This window comes from Elephantulus edwardii, unplaced genomic scaffold, assembly GCF_000299155.1.
Source record: "Elephantulus edwardii isolate Elephantulus edwardi_28Jun2011 unplaced genomic scaffold, EleEdw1.0 scaffold00373, whole genome shotgun sequence".
NCBI lineage: Eukaryota > Metazoa > Chordata > Mammalia > Macroscelidea > Macroscelididae > Elephantulus > Elephantulus edwardii.
The window spans coordinates 58,405-75,506 of record NW_006400123.1 but is presented as its reverse complement, the minus strand read 5'-3'; the positions used below and the strand labels follow the sequence as shown (position 1 = coordinate 75,506).

At 38.5% G+C, this 17,102-nt stretch overlaps 1 protein-coding gene across 1 annotated transcript in view; it reads left to right on the top strand.

Annotated features, from left to right (window-relative positions):
- The window catches only part of LOC102853588 (embigin-like), a 102,816-nt gene extending 85,942 nt beyond the window's left edge, over window positions 1-16,874 (top strand). The window contains exons 4-7 of the mRNA XM_006902150.1: window positions 5,783-5,910; window positions 12,060-12,342; window positions 13,833-13,866; window positions 16,799-16,874. Coding sequence (XP_006902212.1) covers window positions 5,783-5,910; window positions 12,060-12,342; window positions 13,833-13,866; window positions 16,799-16,874 — 521 coding nt within the window. The remainder of the gene's footprint in view (window positions 1-5,782; window positions 5,911-12,059; window positions 12,343-13,832; window positions 13,867-16,798) is intronic.
- The last annotated feature ends 228 nt before the right edge of the window (window positions 16,875-17,102 follow it).

Sequence of the window (17,102 nt, the reverse complement as noted above, 5' to 3'; positions counted from 1 at the left end):
AAGATGGATTGATACAGGGACTGCAGCAATGTACTAAAGTGTTTTAGAGATGATAAGGATGGTACAGGATAAGACAGGATTTAGGTCTCTTGTTGATAGGGTTGCAATGAGTTGTAATCAACTCCATGACACCTAACAACAAAAAAAACATACATTTCCTAAATAATGCATATTAACCACATGGTTATTACTGTCCTTCTGCCTAATTATAGTCATAGGACATGTGACACATTTTTCACCTCTCCAAGGAGCACTCATAATATCTTCTGGCCAGATTAGCTCCCTAATTTCTGCTCTCTGGGTACCTAAAACAAGGCCTCCTTTATCGGAAACTCCTCAGGGATCAAGCGAGTTCCATTTTGTCTCTGAGGTACATGAATCTCTTTGCCATAGAGTTGCAGCTGACTCAGCTGACCCTTCAGTAAGTTTTCAAAGGCTGTGAATGTATTAGGAGGAGATTGACCATTTTTCTTCTGAGGAGCAACTGGTGGATTCGAACCACCTGACTTTGGGTTGGCAGTGTAATTCCCTACTAACCAGGCCAACTAGTAATTCCTTATTATGTATGCATAAAATATAGGTTGTTGTTAGATGGTGTCAAGCTGATTATGACTCATAGTTACCCTGTGAGCAACAGAGTTGAACCTTGCACTGTCTTGCACGATCCCCAAGATCTCCCATATGTTTGAGCCCTTGTTTTAGTCCCTGTGTTAATCCTTGTTGAGGGTCATTTTATCGTTCTCTGAGCTTCCACCTTTCTCAGCATGATACCTTTTTCTAAATATGTAATTGTAGATTCCAATTTTCATTCCATTTCTTCCTTACATATTTCTGTGGTTATAAATATGTGGAAAGTAGAGAGTTATGATTTGTTCTACCATCTCTCTAAATGATAACCTGAAGCACTTATGGCTTCATAGTGCACATACTGCCATGTAACGGGCATCTTGTTGAACATATTGGTGTTTGTCAATACCAATGAAGAAAAGGCGAACGTATGAAATTTTATTGTAATCTACTTTTTAGATCTATTTAAATGAGAAGGATAAAAAGATTTCCCAGGAGTCATCCTTAGAACAATAATCACAAAACTCACATGGAAGCCGTTTTTTCTCACCTTGTTTTTATTCTAATACAACTGCATTTGGGTGGACAGTACGATTCCTTATTTTTCTTTAATCAAAATTTTGCTTTGTCCTTTCTTTAAGATTGTTTTTATGTGCTGTTGAATTCAAAAACAATTTAAAGCTGAACCAGCAGGCAACCAGAGCTCCCTACGTTTTGTGTATATGTGTGTATACTCCTCGAAAATTATTCTTTCTTAATCTCACTGCTTGTTTATATAATTAATAATAATTTGTGCTTAATTCCTCTTGGTTATGTTGTGTTTGTTTTTATGTGCTGTTGAGTCGCCTGCGACTCATAGCAACACTATGCACAACAGCCCTAAACCCTGCTCTATCCTGTGCCAACCTTATTGACTCTAACACTCTACCCCCAGTACTCCAGTCGCTGAATCAGTCTATCTCAGCAAGGGTCTTCTTCTCCTGCGCTGTCTCTCCATCCTCCCAAGCATGACCTCCCTCTCTAAGGACTGGCCCCTCCTTGCAACATGTCCAAAGTATGTAAGATGATGCTTCAGAATCCTTGCCTCCAAGGAGCAGCCTGGATTCACCCTCTATAGGACAAACCTATTTGTTCTCCTAGCATTACATGGTACATTCAGTACTCTTCTCCAGCGTCACTGCTCAAAGGCATCAACTCTCCTTCTTTCATCTGGGGTCATTGTCTAGTTTTCTGATGCATATCTAGTAATTGCAAAGACTATGACCTGGATCAGGTGCACCTTAGTCTCTAGACTGACATAATTGCTCTTCATTACCTTGGAGAGGTCACTGACAGCAGACTTTCCCAGTGCAATTCATCTTTTAATTTCCTGGCTGCAGGTACCAAGAGTGTTGATTGTGGAGCCAAGCAAACTAAAGCTGTTAACAATTTCAATCTCTTCACCATCTATCATGATACTACCAGTGGTACCAGTGGTGAGAATTTTTGTTTTCTTGATGTTGAGCTTCAATCCACAATGAAGGCTGTAGTTCTTGACCTTCTGCAGCAAGTGCTTTCGCTTCTCCTCAGTTTCAACAAGCAGGATTGTGTCATCTGCATAACACAGATTGTTGATGAGTCTACCTCTAATCCTGATGCTACTTTCTCCTCATAGAGCCTAGCCGCCCAGATGATCTGTTCTGCATATAGATTGAAAAGGAATGGAGATAGGATATAACACTAGTGTGCACCCCTCCCAGTTTTGAACCATGCAATGTTACCTTACATTGTTCTGACGACTGCCTCTTAGTCCAAGTATAGGTTTCACATAAGCATGATCTGGGATTCCGATTCTCAGAGTCAACCACAGTTTGTGATCCATACAGTCAAATGTCTTTACACAGTCAATGAAACACAGATAGACATTCACCTTATACTCCCTGCTTTCAGCCTCTTGGTTATATAATTTATAACAATGGATATGCACTCATGCACTCATTACAATGTGGTTAACTTAATAATAGATAACCCTCCAGTGGTTTTCAGAGGCTGTAAAATGCACAGGAAGAGATTGTCCATGTTTTTCACTCAGAGCCGCTGATGGATTCAAACTGCCTGAGACCTCAGCCTTTGGGTTGGCAATACAACTCCCTTCGAATCGACACTACTAGAGTTTTATTAATGATTGTGTGGTTCTATAAAGGCATACTTAGGTGTATACATATAAAAGCCATATTAAGGCATATTTTAATCCTTTTACTTTTTCTCATTTTTATTCATTTGTCATATACTCACATTCTCTTAACTCTCTAAATATACATCAACTAATGATTTACTATTTTGGAAATTTTTTTCACTTAAATTTTGTGTCAAGGTTGTTGTTGTTTTCACTGAGTCAGAATTGACTCCTAGCTGACCCTTCACCAGGTTTTCAGAGATAGTTACTTACGTAGGAGACTGTTGATCCTTCTTCTGAGGAGCAGTAGTGGATTCAAACCATGTACCTTTGGGATTTGCAATGCAACTTGTTACCACTAGGCCACCAGAGTTCTGGTATCACTAAGGGTAGAAATTTGAAATTATAATTGCTCTAAGATAATTTGTTGTTGATATGTGACATTGAGTCAACTACAATTCTTGGTTCCTCAGTAAACAACAGATCAGAACTCTTCCTCGTCCTACACCATCCTCATAATCTCTTACATGCTCGAGTCAGTTGTTACAGTCACTGTGTAAAGCTACCTTGTTGAGGATCTTCTTCTTTTTGTCCAACTCTCTACCTTTTTCCATGTGCTGATCATTCCTGACAACATTCCCAAAGTGGATGAGGTGAAGCTTCGCCATCTTTGCCTCTAAGGAGCTCTCTGGCTGCACTCCCTCCAAGACAGACTTATTTGTCCTTTTTATGATATATGAGATATTTCTTCAAGACCCTTGTTTTTGGTTTTTTTGGCAGTCTATGGAACATAATTTAGTAGGTGACAAAAAAGCATAGATTTGTACACGAGAATGTTTTTTATTTAAAGTTTTATATTGAAGCATTTATACCCTCCTGAGTTACATGCAGAAGAAAATGAAATTTAAAATTTTATTTCCTATCCATACACATACAAAGAAGACCTGTTAACACCAATATCATTCAAATATTGTTGGTTGCACCAACAACCAGAGCCAAAGATGAGAAAAGAAAATATTTTTACCAACTTTTGCAGTTGGAAATTAATTGAACATGCAGCCAAGATGCATTAATCATAATGCAGAAGTTGAGGACAAAGAGGAAGGGTTAGTAGTCAGAAAATCTGGATGTGGTGACAGAAATGAGGCTGGAGATAGAATGATAGAATTTAGAATAATCAATGATTTAGTCATCGAAAATACCTCTTATAAGAAACACAAATAGTAACTATGCCCATGAACCTCACCTGATGGTTTACACAGGAATCAGACTGATTATGACTATAGGAAGAAGAAAAAATATAACTGGAGAAGCTCAATACCAGCTGTAAAAACTAGACAAGATACAAGTTCAAACTGAAGCTAAAGAAAACCAAACAAATCCCCAAGAATGAAAATTTGACCTTGAGTCTATCCCACCTGAATTTAAAAACCATCTTAGGAACAGATTTGAGGCCTTGAACACTAATGAACAAAGACTAGATAAGCTGTGAAAGGATATCAAGAATATCATCCAGAGGGGGGAAAAGATTAAAAAAAGGGGGGGCCCTCCAGCATACTGAAGACCTTGAGGATAGTGCAGGATAGGGCAAGGTTCAAAATCATTGTTCATAGGGTTGCTAAAAAATGATAGCTGACTTGATGATACCTAAAATTAGCAATAATTCTTTTTAGTCACTCTACTTTTGTGTGTGTGATTCAAATTCACTCAACTTATCCAAACTGTACATCTCTTTTCTTGTAGCAGTTTAAAGAATGGTACTTATTTAAGCTTCAGTATTCTAACTTGTGGTGTTATCTACATTTTGATTAAATTTTAAAAAAAAATATCATCCAGAAAGAGTGCAAATGGTCATTACAAAGACGAAGGAGGAAGTAAAGACCAAGATGCGTGTCAAATAAGACTCTGAATATTGCACTAGAGCACTGAGAAGCTAAAGCATACAGAAGAAATCAGGAAGTCAAAGACCTGAACAGAATATTTCAAATGGCAGCTAGGGAAGACAAAGCAAAATATTATAATGAAATGTTCAGAATGGAGTCGGAAAATCAAAAGGCACAAACTCGCTTGACTTTTTTCATTCATATATATATATATATATTTGCTCACAAAGTTTATATACATTGCGCTTTACAGTATTCTTCATTCATATGGTGTTTCATAAAATCATTTCCATGCATTATGTTTTATAAAAGCAATCATATTGGACCTTGCCCATCATTACCAAAACTTTTCCGGTCCCCTCTGGATTCTTCCCATTTCCTTCACCCCCTCCTTCCACCCCCCAAACTGTGCAACTCTGGTTTCTCATTGTGGGTTTGATTTGCATCTCCCTTATTACCAGTGATTTTTAGTATTTCTCATGTGTCTGTTGGCCATCTGAATGTCTTTCTCTGTGATGAATTTTCCCATGTGTTTTGCCCATTTTAAATTGAGTTACCAGTCTTTTTCTTCTGGAGGCCCATGAGAATTCTGTAAACTTTTGTTATAAGACACGTGTCTGAGATGGTAATGCCAAATGTTTGTTTCCAGTCAATAGCTTTTATTTTCGCCCTGTTGAAAAATGTTATTAGGCATTTCTTAACCTGAAGAACTTAAGAACAAATTCAGGCCCTAAGTAGCAATACTTATAGATGCTAAGGACAGAGTATTGAACAATCCAGGAAGCATTGAAAGAAGAGGAAGGAGAGAATTAAGAGTTGAAAAACAAACAGAGACCAATGTGTACACCAATGTTCTTAGCATTATTCACCATAGGAAGAGCATGGAAACAGCCCAAATGTCCTACCACAATAGAATGGATTGAAATATTAAGGTCCATTCACACGATGGACATCTTCAAGACAACAATACTTTATTAAAACACTTTTTATTAATGGTTTAATAAAGACCTTCTGTTTTGACAATGTGTACCTAACTTCCTAACTATAATAAAGCAGTGCTATTTTATACATAATTTAATCTGTATAAAAATTATTTATTGGTGATAAGATAAAAGAAGAAATGTCCTTATATACTATATATTCTATCTTTAACATATATTTCTCTAAATTTTCTTAGTCCCTGAAATTAAAGGAAAAAACAAACCAATAATCACTTATGTGGGAGATACTGTTATTTTGGTATGCAAATGTCAACATTGTTCACCTATATCTTGGACTTGGTATCATCGTAACGGGAGTGTCCAGGTAAGATACTGTGTCTTTGTTATGAAGAAATTAAACTCTTATTGTATAAATAACACTATTGTCATAGCTTTGAAATTCTTCGAACTCTCTGTTACTTCTGTTTTCCTGCTCTTTAAAATATATTTTTAAAGAAAGATCAATGCTAAATGGCATTTTCCTCTCCTATTTTCAGCTTATTATAATATTATCTGAAATTACTCTGGAGAAAAGAGTATGTGTCGATAAGTTGATAAGTTAAATATAAGTAATTTGTTCTATTAGTGTCACTGACCATTTTTGGCCTCTGGAGAATTCTTAAGGAGATCATTGATATTCTGGCATTTAGATTTTACTTTTCTCTCTTCCTGTTACGACAGAAATTCAGAACCTTGTCCCTGGTGAAGCTCTTCCTTTGCCTTGGTTCTAATCAGCATAAAAATGAAGTAACTGCCCAAAAGGAGTATATGATTAGGCATTACATGTATGACAACAGTCTGGATCAAGGGATACATTGTAGGGTTGGCTGGGGAGGTTGGGGGGAGTAGGAAACAATGAATTTTTTTCAAAAATATCTTTTAAAAGTTAAGCTGTAATTCCAGCAACAGTATGAAATATCATAGATGTTACACTGAGTTATTAAATGCCTTATTAGGCAAAAATGATGCCATACTAGACTTTTGAGGAAAGACAGAGGAAAGACTTAGAACACTAAGACTTCGAACACCGTAACACTCCAGCTTGTCTCTCTTGTTGATGACTAGAAAAGGCCATCATCATTTGTGTATATGAAGTATTTTTAAAACCATGTCAATATATAAAGACAGAGAACAATTAGTAGTTAAACAGCATAATTTATTCATGTACATGTAATACGTATAACCAAAGAATTAAATTACCCTGCCTGCCCCCTTTTAATGCCTGGCAAAATTTTATTTTACTGAAGGAAAAAGAAAGAATTGTATTGGTCACTATTACTTGTTGTTGTTGTTGTTATGTGCCGTCGAGTCGTTTGCGACTCATAGCGACCCTATGTACAACAGCCCTAAACCCTGCTCTATCCTGTGCCAATCTCATTGTCCCCGACACACCCATCCCAAGTACCCCAGTCACTGAATCAATCCACCTCATAGAGGGTCTTCCCCTCCTGCGCTGTCCCTCCATTCTCTCCGGCATGATGTCCCTCTCTAAAGACCTGTCTCTCCTTACAACATGTCCAAAGTATGTCAGACGAAGCCCCAGAATCCTTGCCTCTAAGGAACAGCCCAATTTAACTCACTGCAGGATGAATCTGTTTTCTTGGCAATCCATGGTACCCTCAATACTCTTCTCCAGCACCACAGCTCAAAGGCATCAATTTGCCTTCTCTCCTCCCTAGTCATTGTCCAACTCTGTGATGCATAACAAGTGATTGCAAAAACCATGGCCTGTATCAGGCGCACCTTAGTCTCCAGAGAGACACTGTTGCTCTTGAGTATTTTGGAGAGGTCCCTAACCGCAGACTTTCCCATCGCAATACGTTTTTTGATTTCCTGGCTACTGGTGCCAAGAGTGTTGACCGTGGAGCCGAGCAAACTGAAGCTATGAACAATCTCAATCTCTTCGCCATTCATCCTGATGCTACCGATTGGTCCCAATTAATATTTAGGGAACTCTGCTGACCCTTTTGTTGTTATGTCGCTTGCGACTAATAACAACCCTACATACAATAGCTCTAAACTCTGTTCTGCTGTCTCTGATACACCCATCCCAATTACCACAGTCACTGAATAAATCCACCTCATAGAAGGCCTTCCTCTCCTGTGCTGTCCCTCCACCCTCTCAGGCATGATGTCCATCTCCAAGGACCTATCCCTCCTTACAACATGTCCAAAGTATGTCAGACGAAGCCTCAGAATCCTTGCCTCTAAGGAACAGCCCAATTTAACTCACTGCAGGATGAATCTGTTTTCTTGGCAATCCATGGTACCCTCAATACTCTTCTCCAGCACCACAGCTCAAAGGCATCAATTTGCCTTCTCTCCTCCCTAGTCATTGTCCAACTCTGTGATGCATAACAAGTGATTGGAAAGACCATGGCCTGTTTCGGATGCACCTTAGTCTCCAGAGAGACACCATGGCTCTTCAGAACTTTGGAAAGGTCCCTAACAGCAGACTTTCCCATGGCAATACGTCTTCTTATTTCCTGGCTACTGGTGCCAAGAGTATTGACTGTGGAGCCAAGCAAACTAAAGCTGTGAACAATCTCAAACTCTTCACCATCCATCCTGATGCTACCAATTGGTCCAGTGGTGAAAATCTTTGTATTCTTGACACTGAGCCTCAATCCATATTGAAGGCTTTAGTCCTTAATCCTCTGCAGCAAGCGCTTCAGGTCCTCTTCAGTTTCAGCAAGCAGGGTTGTGTCATCTGCATAACGCAGCTTATTGACAGATCTTCTACCAGTCCTGACACATTTCTCCTCATAAAGCCCAGCCTCCCGGATAATCTGTTCTGCATACAGGTTGAAAAGGTATGGAGACAGGACACATCCCTAGTGTATGCCCTTCCCAGTTTTGAACCATGCAGTGTTTCCTTGCCGTTCTTATGACTGCCTCTTGGTCCAAGTAGAGGTTTCGCATTAGAACGATCAAGTGTTCTAGGATTCCCATTCTTCTCAGAGTCAGCCACAGTTTGTTATGGTCCACACAGTCAAAAGCCTTTGCATAATCAATGAAACACAGATATACATTCCTCTGGTACTCCCTGCTTTCAGCTAAGATCCATCTAACATTAGCTACAATATCCCTAGTACCACGACCCCTTCTAAACACAGCCTGGACTTCTGGCAGTTCTCTGCTGATGTGCTATTCCAGTCATTTTTGGATAATCCTCAGTAGAATCTTGCTTGCATGTGAAATCAGTGAGATTGTTCTATAGTTTCCACACTCCGTTGGGTCACCCTTCTTTGGGATACCACTACCATTCAGGTATATGCACCAACAACCAGAGCCAAAGAAGAGGAAATAGAAGATTTCTACCAACTTTTACAGTCGGAGAGCGATCGAATGTGCAATCAAGATGCATTGATAATAATGGGTAACTGGAATGCAAAAGTTGGGAACAGAAAAGAAGATTCAGTAGTTGGAAAACATGGACTCAGTGACAGAAATGGAGTTGTAGAGAGAAAGATTGAATTTTGAACAATCAATGACTTATTCATTGCAAATACGTAGTTTTTTGGGTTTTTTTCCTTTTTTTCTTTTTTTAAATCATTTTAATGAGCATTTACAGAGATTTTGGATTTCCATTCCTTCACTGCTGCACTTCTCTTCCTACCCATCCCTCCCTCCCCACCCCCCCAGTTCGCTCCTCTCTTTCAAACTTAAAAGAAACATTCCTTCCCTGGTACACAATCCCCCCGCACCCCTCCCACTGCCCCAAGTACATTCAACTATGCAACCTTAATTGTGGACTCTGTGATAACCATAATACCCTATCATACATCGCTGTTAAATTATTCTCTCCCTCATCTGTTTCAGTGCAGTATACAGAGACATAAGCATAGGTTATATACATGGATTTCACCTGATGGTATGTATAGGAATCAGATCGATTGCTTCTGCTGAAAGAACCGCTGGAGATGCTTAATATCAGCTGTGAAAACTAGGCCAGGAGCTAATTTTGGAACAGATCACCAACTACTCATATGTAAGTTCAAGCTGAAGCTGAGGAAAATTAAGCCAAATACATGATAACCAAAATATTACTTTGAGTCTATCCCACCTGAATTTCAGAACCATCTCAGGAACAGGTTTGAGGCCTTGAACACTAATGAGTGAAGACCAGATGAGCTGTGGGAGGATATCAAGGGTTTCATCCAGGAAGAGTACAGGCGGTTATTGCAAAGACAGAAGAGGAAGAAAAGACCAAAATGCATGTTAGAAGAGACTGAATATTGCACTGGAGTGCAGAGAAGCCAAAGCAGAAGGAAGAATTCTAGATACTAAAGAGCTGAATAGAAGATTTCAAAAGGCAGCCTGGGATGACAAAGTCAAATATTTCAGTAAAATGAGCAAGGAGCTGGAGTCAGAAAATAAAAAAGGCTGAATTCACTCAACATTTCTTAAGCTCAAGGAACTGAAGAACAAATTCAAAGCTCGAGTTGTTATAATCAAGGATGCTTTCGGCAGAATATTAAATGATCCGGGAAGTATTAAAAGAAGATAGAAAGAATATACTGAGTCACTGTGTGGAAAGGAATTGGCAGACAGAAGAATTTAATGAAACAACATGTGAGCAAGAGCCTATGGTGATGAAGGAAGAAATTCAGGCTGCTTTGAAGGAAATGGCAAAAAATAAGGCCCCAGGAATAGAAGGTATACCAATTGACATGTTTCAGCTGACAGATGCTGGCCTGGACGTGCTCACCAAGTTGTTCCAAGAAATCTGAAGACCAACCACTTGGCCAACTGACTAGAAGAGATCTATCTGGTGGCCTAGTTATGAGGAACTACCCTGCAGTCCCAAAGGCACAATCTACCAGTTCCTTTTCCTCGGGAGAAGGATGACAAATCTCCTCCTGTGCAATTTACTGACTCTGAAAACCTGCTGAAGGGTCAGTTATGGGTCTGTTCAAACTCAGTGGTATACGACAACAAGAACAACAAATGCAATATCAAACAAAAATAATCCAAACCTAATTTATATTAAACTTTTAGGATATATTCTTATGCATAGTTCTGCACCAGTCATGCTAACCTCTTAATTTGGCTGTAAGCATGGTTCGCATTAGACTATGAGGAAAGTGTAAGCAAGAAGATACACAAACACTAAATGATGTATGTTTTAAAATGTAGGCTGATATGTGCCAGAATCCCCTGTGCACCTGTGCTAATGGAGTACTTTTGATTCACTAGTGATTTCCTCGAATGCATTTATAACATATATCCCTGTAGAATTCTGGCAAGTTATAAACTCAGTGCTTCATTAGAAAACCCTTTGAGAATATTTGTATGCAAATGAGTATTTACTGAGCTGTGCAGAAGAGTGAGAGAGCCCTGAAGTCATCAGAATTATTTGAAAACTTGAATAGATTAAGTTAAAAAGCCCCAAGAAATAGGTAGGTATGGCCCATGAGATGGTGAAGAGAATCCAGAGAACCACAGCAGCCAGCTTGCCTGAGAAATTCAGAAAAGACAGAAGTTGTACCCATTACCCATTGCCTTTCAGTGGATTCCTGTAGAGTAGAATTGTCCATTGGGTTTCCAAAGGATTTACTCTGTATAGAGGCAGACACCACATCTTTCTCCTGGAAGTTGGCTTTGAAATGGTGACCTTTTAGTTAGCAACCAAGTGCTCAAATACTGTGCTGTCAGGGCTTCTTGAATGGGTGTGCAGAGCTCCCATATACCAAGGTCAAAGAGGGTTTCTACTATTCTTCTCTACAAAAGCCCTGGAGAGTTAATTCTCACATTCTACCTGTGAATACCCCATTTTCAGTGGCCAGGGTTATTCTTTTATAAGAATGATAAGATTTGGTAATATTATTAATATTATTTTACTTATTGTTTTAGTGTAAGCCTGTGATCTATGAAGGAGGAAATGCCTTTACTAAAGAGCTGGTTGAGAATTACAACATTAAACCCAGATGATGGGACATTTTCTCTTAATACCATTTCTCATTAAATGTTTATCCATAATGACCAATTTACTGTAGCCTCAAAATTCAAAGCTAACAACCAATGAGTGAAGTTATTTTTCATCTTTTGCAAAGCTACTTTACATTGTTAATTGATCTCAAGAAAATCAAACTGTTAAGATTTAAGCTCTATTATATATGACTAACTCATAAATGTAATTATGTGACCAAGTGGTAAAGAGCTGCGCTGCCCACCCAAAGGTATTCGGTTCTAAACTACCAGTTGCTCAAATGAGGAAGATTGGCAATCTCCTGTGTAATTTACAGCCTCTGAAAACCTGCTGGAAGGTGACAGCCACGAGTTGGTTCCAACATAATAGCACATAACAACATTGTTTGCCTTTGCTTGGGAGCAGTTGTTTACAGAACCATTGTCTAGCTGCAACTCATAACTAGGTCTTGTAAATCATGTATTTAAAGTCTTGTAAGTCAAATTATCTAAGTCTTGTAAAGCATTTAATCTGTGATGTTCTGGATTTTAATCTTATGCTAGGTCCCTGTTGACATTCAAACAAATGATAAGTTCTACATGATCAACAGAACATATAGTAATGAAACAAAGCTCAAGATCGTGCAACTTTCAGAGAAGGACCAAGGACTTTACGCATGCCACGCTGTCTACCAGTTAGGAGAGAGCGAAATGCTCATTGAACTTGTTGTGCTGAGCTATTTGGTGCCGCTTAAACCATTCCTTGCAATAGTCGCTGAGGTTATTGTTTTAGTGTCTGCTATTCTGCTTTGTGAAATGTATACCCACAAGAAAAAGTGTCACTCAGGTAGGATATTTTTTTTCCTCTTAAAGCTATCATGTTATGACTTAAAATATTATAGCGGCTTTGCAGTTTGGGGAGGGGAAGTCCAGTTTTTCTTATTATGGTTAGAATTTTATGTTAATAGCAATGGTGACAGTGAGCTGTGAACTGGCATCTGTGTACTTACTGTAAATGTTCGTGTTAAAAATACCTTGTAACATAGTCTGTAGGGAGTTGCACAGCTAACCCAAAGGCCTCTCTCGTGGTTTGAATCCACTAGCACCTCTGGGGAAGAAAGATACACAGATTCCTTCTTCACAGTTTACAGCTTTTAGAAACCAGTAGAGGATCAGCTATGAGTCAGTTCTGACTCTACTGCAGAGAATGAGTGAGTTGAGAATCTGTGTGCACCTCTGTGTGTGTGTGCCTTGTCTTTGTGCTATTAGTGTCTAAATACCAGTAGCTATTTTGGAATGGAATATTAGAAAGCTCTAGTATCGATAGATAAGTGTTTTAGGAATGGAATATTAGAAAATTCTGACAGAGTTTAACAGAAGAGATTATAGAATCAAATAACCATCTTTTCACTTAGCTATTGGCGGACCTCCCCAATTAAAACAAGCTTGGAAGCAGGAGTGGCATCCACTTCTGAAATAGCTTGCCTTTGGAAACTCTATGAACTTGGAGAAATGATGAAAATTATACAAGTGTTCAGGCATTTCATTCATAAGGTCGCTATGAATCATTTACAACTAGACAGCACTTAACAGCAACATTTCACATTTTATAAAAACTTATCAAACATCCTTCTGTCCTCATAAAACAGTCTTTTGTTAGTTTCTTTCTGTTTGTTTTTTTTTTGAACTTGTCTCACTAGTAGAATATTGAGCTCCAGTGGCTTAGTGGTAAGGAATTGCACTGCAAATACAAAGGTATGCGGTGTGATTCCACCAGCTGCTTCGTGGAAGAAATATGAGCAGTTTCCTTTTGTGCAGTTCACTGCCTCTGAAAACCAGCTGGAGGGTCAGCTGTGGATCAGTTCTAGCTCAACAGTACATGACAACAGCAGTAGAAACAAAAGTCTCACTGGGAAGATTAGTCCTACACTGGGAACTATTAAATAAAAATGTAATGACTTCAATTGAATCACTTATAGTTTTGTCAGATCCCAGGGCACTAGATTACATTTGATTGGAATGTGGTTCTGTCTGGAAGGCTGGAGGATGGTATGGTGGAAGTGCAGTGCTCCAACACAGTGCATTTCTCCATTGTTTCAGAGAGTAAACAGTATCCACCTGAGGAAATGGAACATAGATGTTGCATAAAAATAAGCTGTTTCTTTTTTTTATTAATTTTAATGAAAGTTTACAGATACTTAGGGTTTCCAGTCACTCATTGGTGCACTTTTCTCCTTGCCAAAAAAAAATAAATAAATAACTGTATTAAGCATAAATGTTCCACAAAAATTATACGCTACTCTTAATATTTACATTATTCTTTCTTTTGTTATTCAGATGGTGGGAAAGAATTTGAACAAATTGAACAGCTGTGAGTATTATGTTCTTTTTTACTGATTAATTTTCAGTTTAGTAAAGTACAAGTAAATATGACATTAAATAAAAGCAATTGAGAAAAAAGGACAGGAGTATATTATATATACCTTAGTTTTCTACTTCATCTGCGCTGTGTGAGAGCGACTTCTGTCTGTTACTGGTTCGAACTCTTCGTGATTCCTGTTTAGTGTATTTTCTTCCAGTGGTTATTTGTCAAGTGTCACTGAGTTAGTTCTGACTCACAGGATAAACCTTGGCCCAGTCCTGTTACCCTAACAGTTTTTACCATGTTTGAGCCCAATGTTGTGGTCATGGTGTTAGCCAGTCTCATTGAGGATCTTCCTCTTTTTCATGGACCTTTTGCTTTGCCAAGCACGATGCCCTTCTGTAGGGACTGGTCCCTTCTAATTATATATCTGAAGTGTGTGAGCCAATGTCTCACCATCCTTGCTTGAAAGCAGCCTTGTGGACAGATTAGTTTATTCTTCTCTCAGACTTTGGTATTCTCAATAGCTCTGGTGGCATAATCTGTAGAGAGTTGCAAAGCTCAAAGGATGCACCTCTTTGGCGATTCTAATCACCAGAGGCTCTGCAGGAGACAGATGCGCAGTCCTCCTCCTCTCATATAATTCAGGGCCCTGGAAACCCACTGGCAGATCAGCTGTGAATTGGCTCACTTCAATGAGTGACAGTATTTCTAGTTTTTTGTTGGGTTTTTTTTTTGCATTGTCAACACTGTCATTCATATGCATCAGTTCTTTTTCTTCTTTCATGTTTTTGCATGCATGGGAAGGGACTGGAAATATTGTGGCTTTTGCTTAGAATCATATAAAATACATAATAGCCACTCAAATATTTAGAGACAGTGGTAACCTTGCTTTTATTCTTCTGTTTGCCCACCACAACCTCTCTAGTATCCCCAACTCAAGCATTTCTTTGAGTTAGCTTTGAGAGGGTGCCCTGGCCTCAGTGCATTCTGGCTAGCTTAGGACTCTCTGAGAAGATGCTGTCAGTGCACTTTAGGTTCTAAATTGATCTTTATTTTAGTATCTCCTCTGGACTATCCTATGATCGTTATTAAAAAGATTCCGTGTATAGTATTAACTAATTTTCCTCTTCCCCATCCCCTGAATAACTGCAGTATTATACATTCTTTCCTCATGCTATACTGTTCCCACAGAGTTCCCTGAGGGTGATTCCATTTTCTTATGTTTATATTATTTTCATATCCTTAAATTTAAGTGACGTGTTAAGGACGCTTGGATTCATTTATCACATTTGCCAGGATTTTTTCAAAATACATTGCTGTTACTGCTGCTCTTCTTGTTGTTAGGTGACACTGAATCAACTACAACTTGTAATGTCAGTCTGAACAACAGATCTGAGCCTTGCCCTGTCCTGCACCAACCTCAGGACCTCTGATATACTCAAGTCCTTAGTCATAATCACTGTGTTAATCCATCTTGTCGAGGACCTTCCTCTCTTTCTCTGACCCTCCACCTTTCCCAGCTTGATGTCTTCTTACAAGGACTGGGCCCTCCTGAAAACATACCTAAAATACATAAACCAAAGTTTCATCATCCTTGGCTCGAAGGAGCACCCTAGTTGCACTTCCCTCAAGACAAACTTATTTGTTCTTTTGGCAGACCATTCATTACTCTTCTTCAGCATTGCAATTCAAAGGCGTCAGTTCTTCACTCATCCTTAGGCATTGCTCAATCTTCAGATCAGGCAGATCTTAGTCTTTAAGTTGACATTGTTACTCTTTAGCCCTCTGGAGAGGTCCTTGACAGCAGAGTTTCCCAATTCAACATGTCTTTTGCTTTCTTGGTAAAGTTTTCTTGACAGAGAATAAATGTTATCATTGTATTTTATACATAATGTTTGTATGTGTGCTTAGATACCAATGATCAATAGTTTCTTAGTGAGAGTGATTTTAAAAATAGTATTAAATGTCTAAATTAAATATAGTCTTTTTAAATAGTTCCGTAAGAAGATTACTTATTTATATGACCAGTGCTGCTCTTTATTTTGTATAACCACTGCGACCTCTACCCAATTTTCACATGACTAATTTGCTGGATTCTTTTCCGATATGGTAACAATTACTCAATTCACTCACTCATGTCCTTAAGATCTACAGAGGTATCCTTGCATGTCCTTCTTACATAGATTAGCCATTTTCTTCTTGGAAATCTGAAGCCCACATTTGTCATCTTTTTCTGATGTCTGTTGGGTAGATATTGAGCCATGTGTCTTCTCGTCATTAAATATCATAAACTTGTCAGGGAACCTGGTGGCCTAGTGGTAAGAAGCTACGCTGCAGTACCGAAAAGGCACATGGTTTAAATCCACCAGCTGCTCCATGAGAGAAATATGGGCAGCCTCCTCCTGTGCAGTTTATAGCCTCTGAAAACCTGCTGGAGGGTCAGCTATGGGTTCATGCTGACTGAGCTTCAGATCGACTGTTTACACACACACTTCAGAAAATGCATGAGCTGTGTTTGTACACCCACACTCCCTTTGATGTTTGTTGTTAGGTGCTTCCTAGTCAGTTTCAACTAGTGACCTCATGTGACAAAATAGAACTGTCCTGTAGTGTTTTGTAGCTGTAATGTTTATGATTTGTAATATGTAAATGCCACACTGCCAAATCTTTAACCATTAACAAGTCAGAGAGAAGAAATTATTCTTGCATATGATAAGTAAGGTCTTTGTCATGACATCTATGGAAACAGTTTCTCTAATATAAGTAATAATAAATAAAAATCAAGAGTACCAACAAAACACTTTTAGGAAATATGAATTTAGTTTGCACTGACGTTTTACATTTAACTATGATAGTCGTGGTATGGACTTCTGTCCTGAATTCATTTTGTGTAATGGAAATAACTAGTAATTTTCCTTCTTTTTTATTTTGTATACAGGAAATCAGATGATAGTAGTAATGGAATAGAAAATAATGCCCCGAGGCACAGAATAAATTCAGTTACTTCCAAATGATACTGCACATTAAAGGTAAAATTCAGTTTCCATAGTTTATATTAACACAGTTGTTTTTACTAGTTTCATGTCCAGGGCTAGAAAACCTCATCATTCATTGTATACTTGAATATCTTTGTATATGGTTAGCAATCAGTTAAAAATGTAAGTCTTAAATCAATATCTTTCTCTATTTTGTTCTTTTATCACCATGGACTAGTTTCTATTACAGTTTTCCATTTAGCCTGA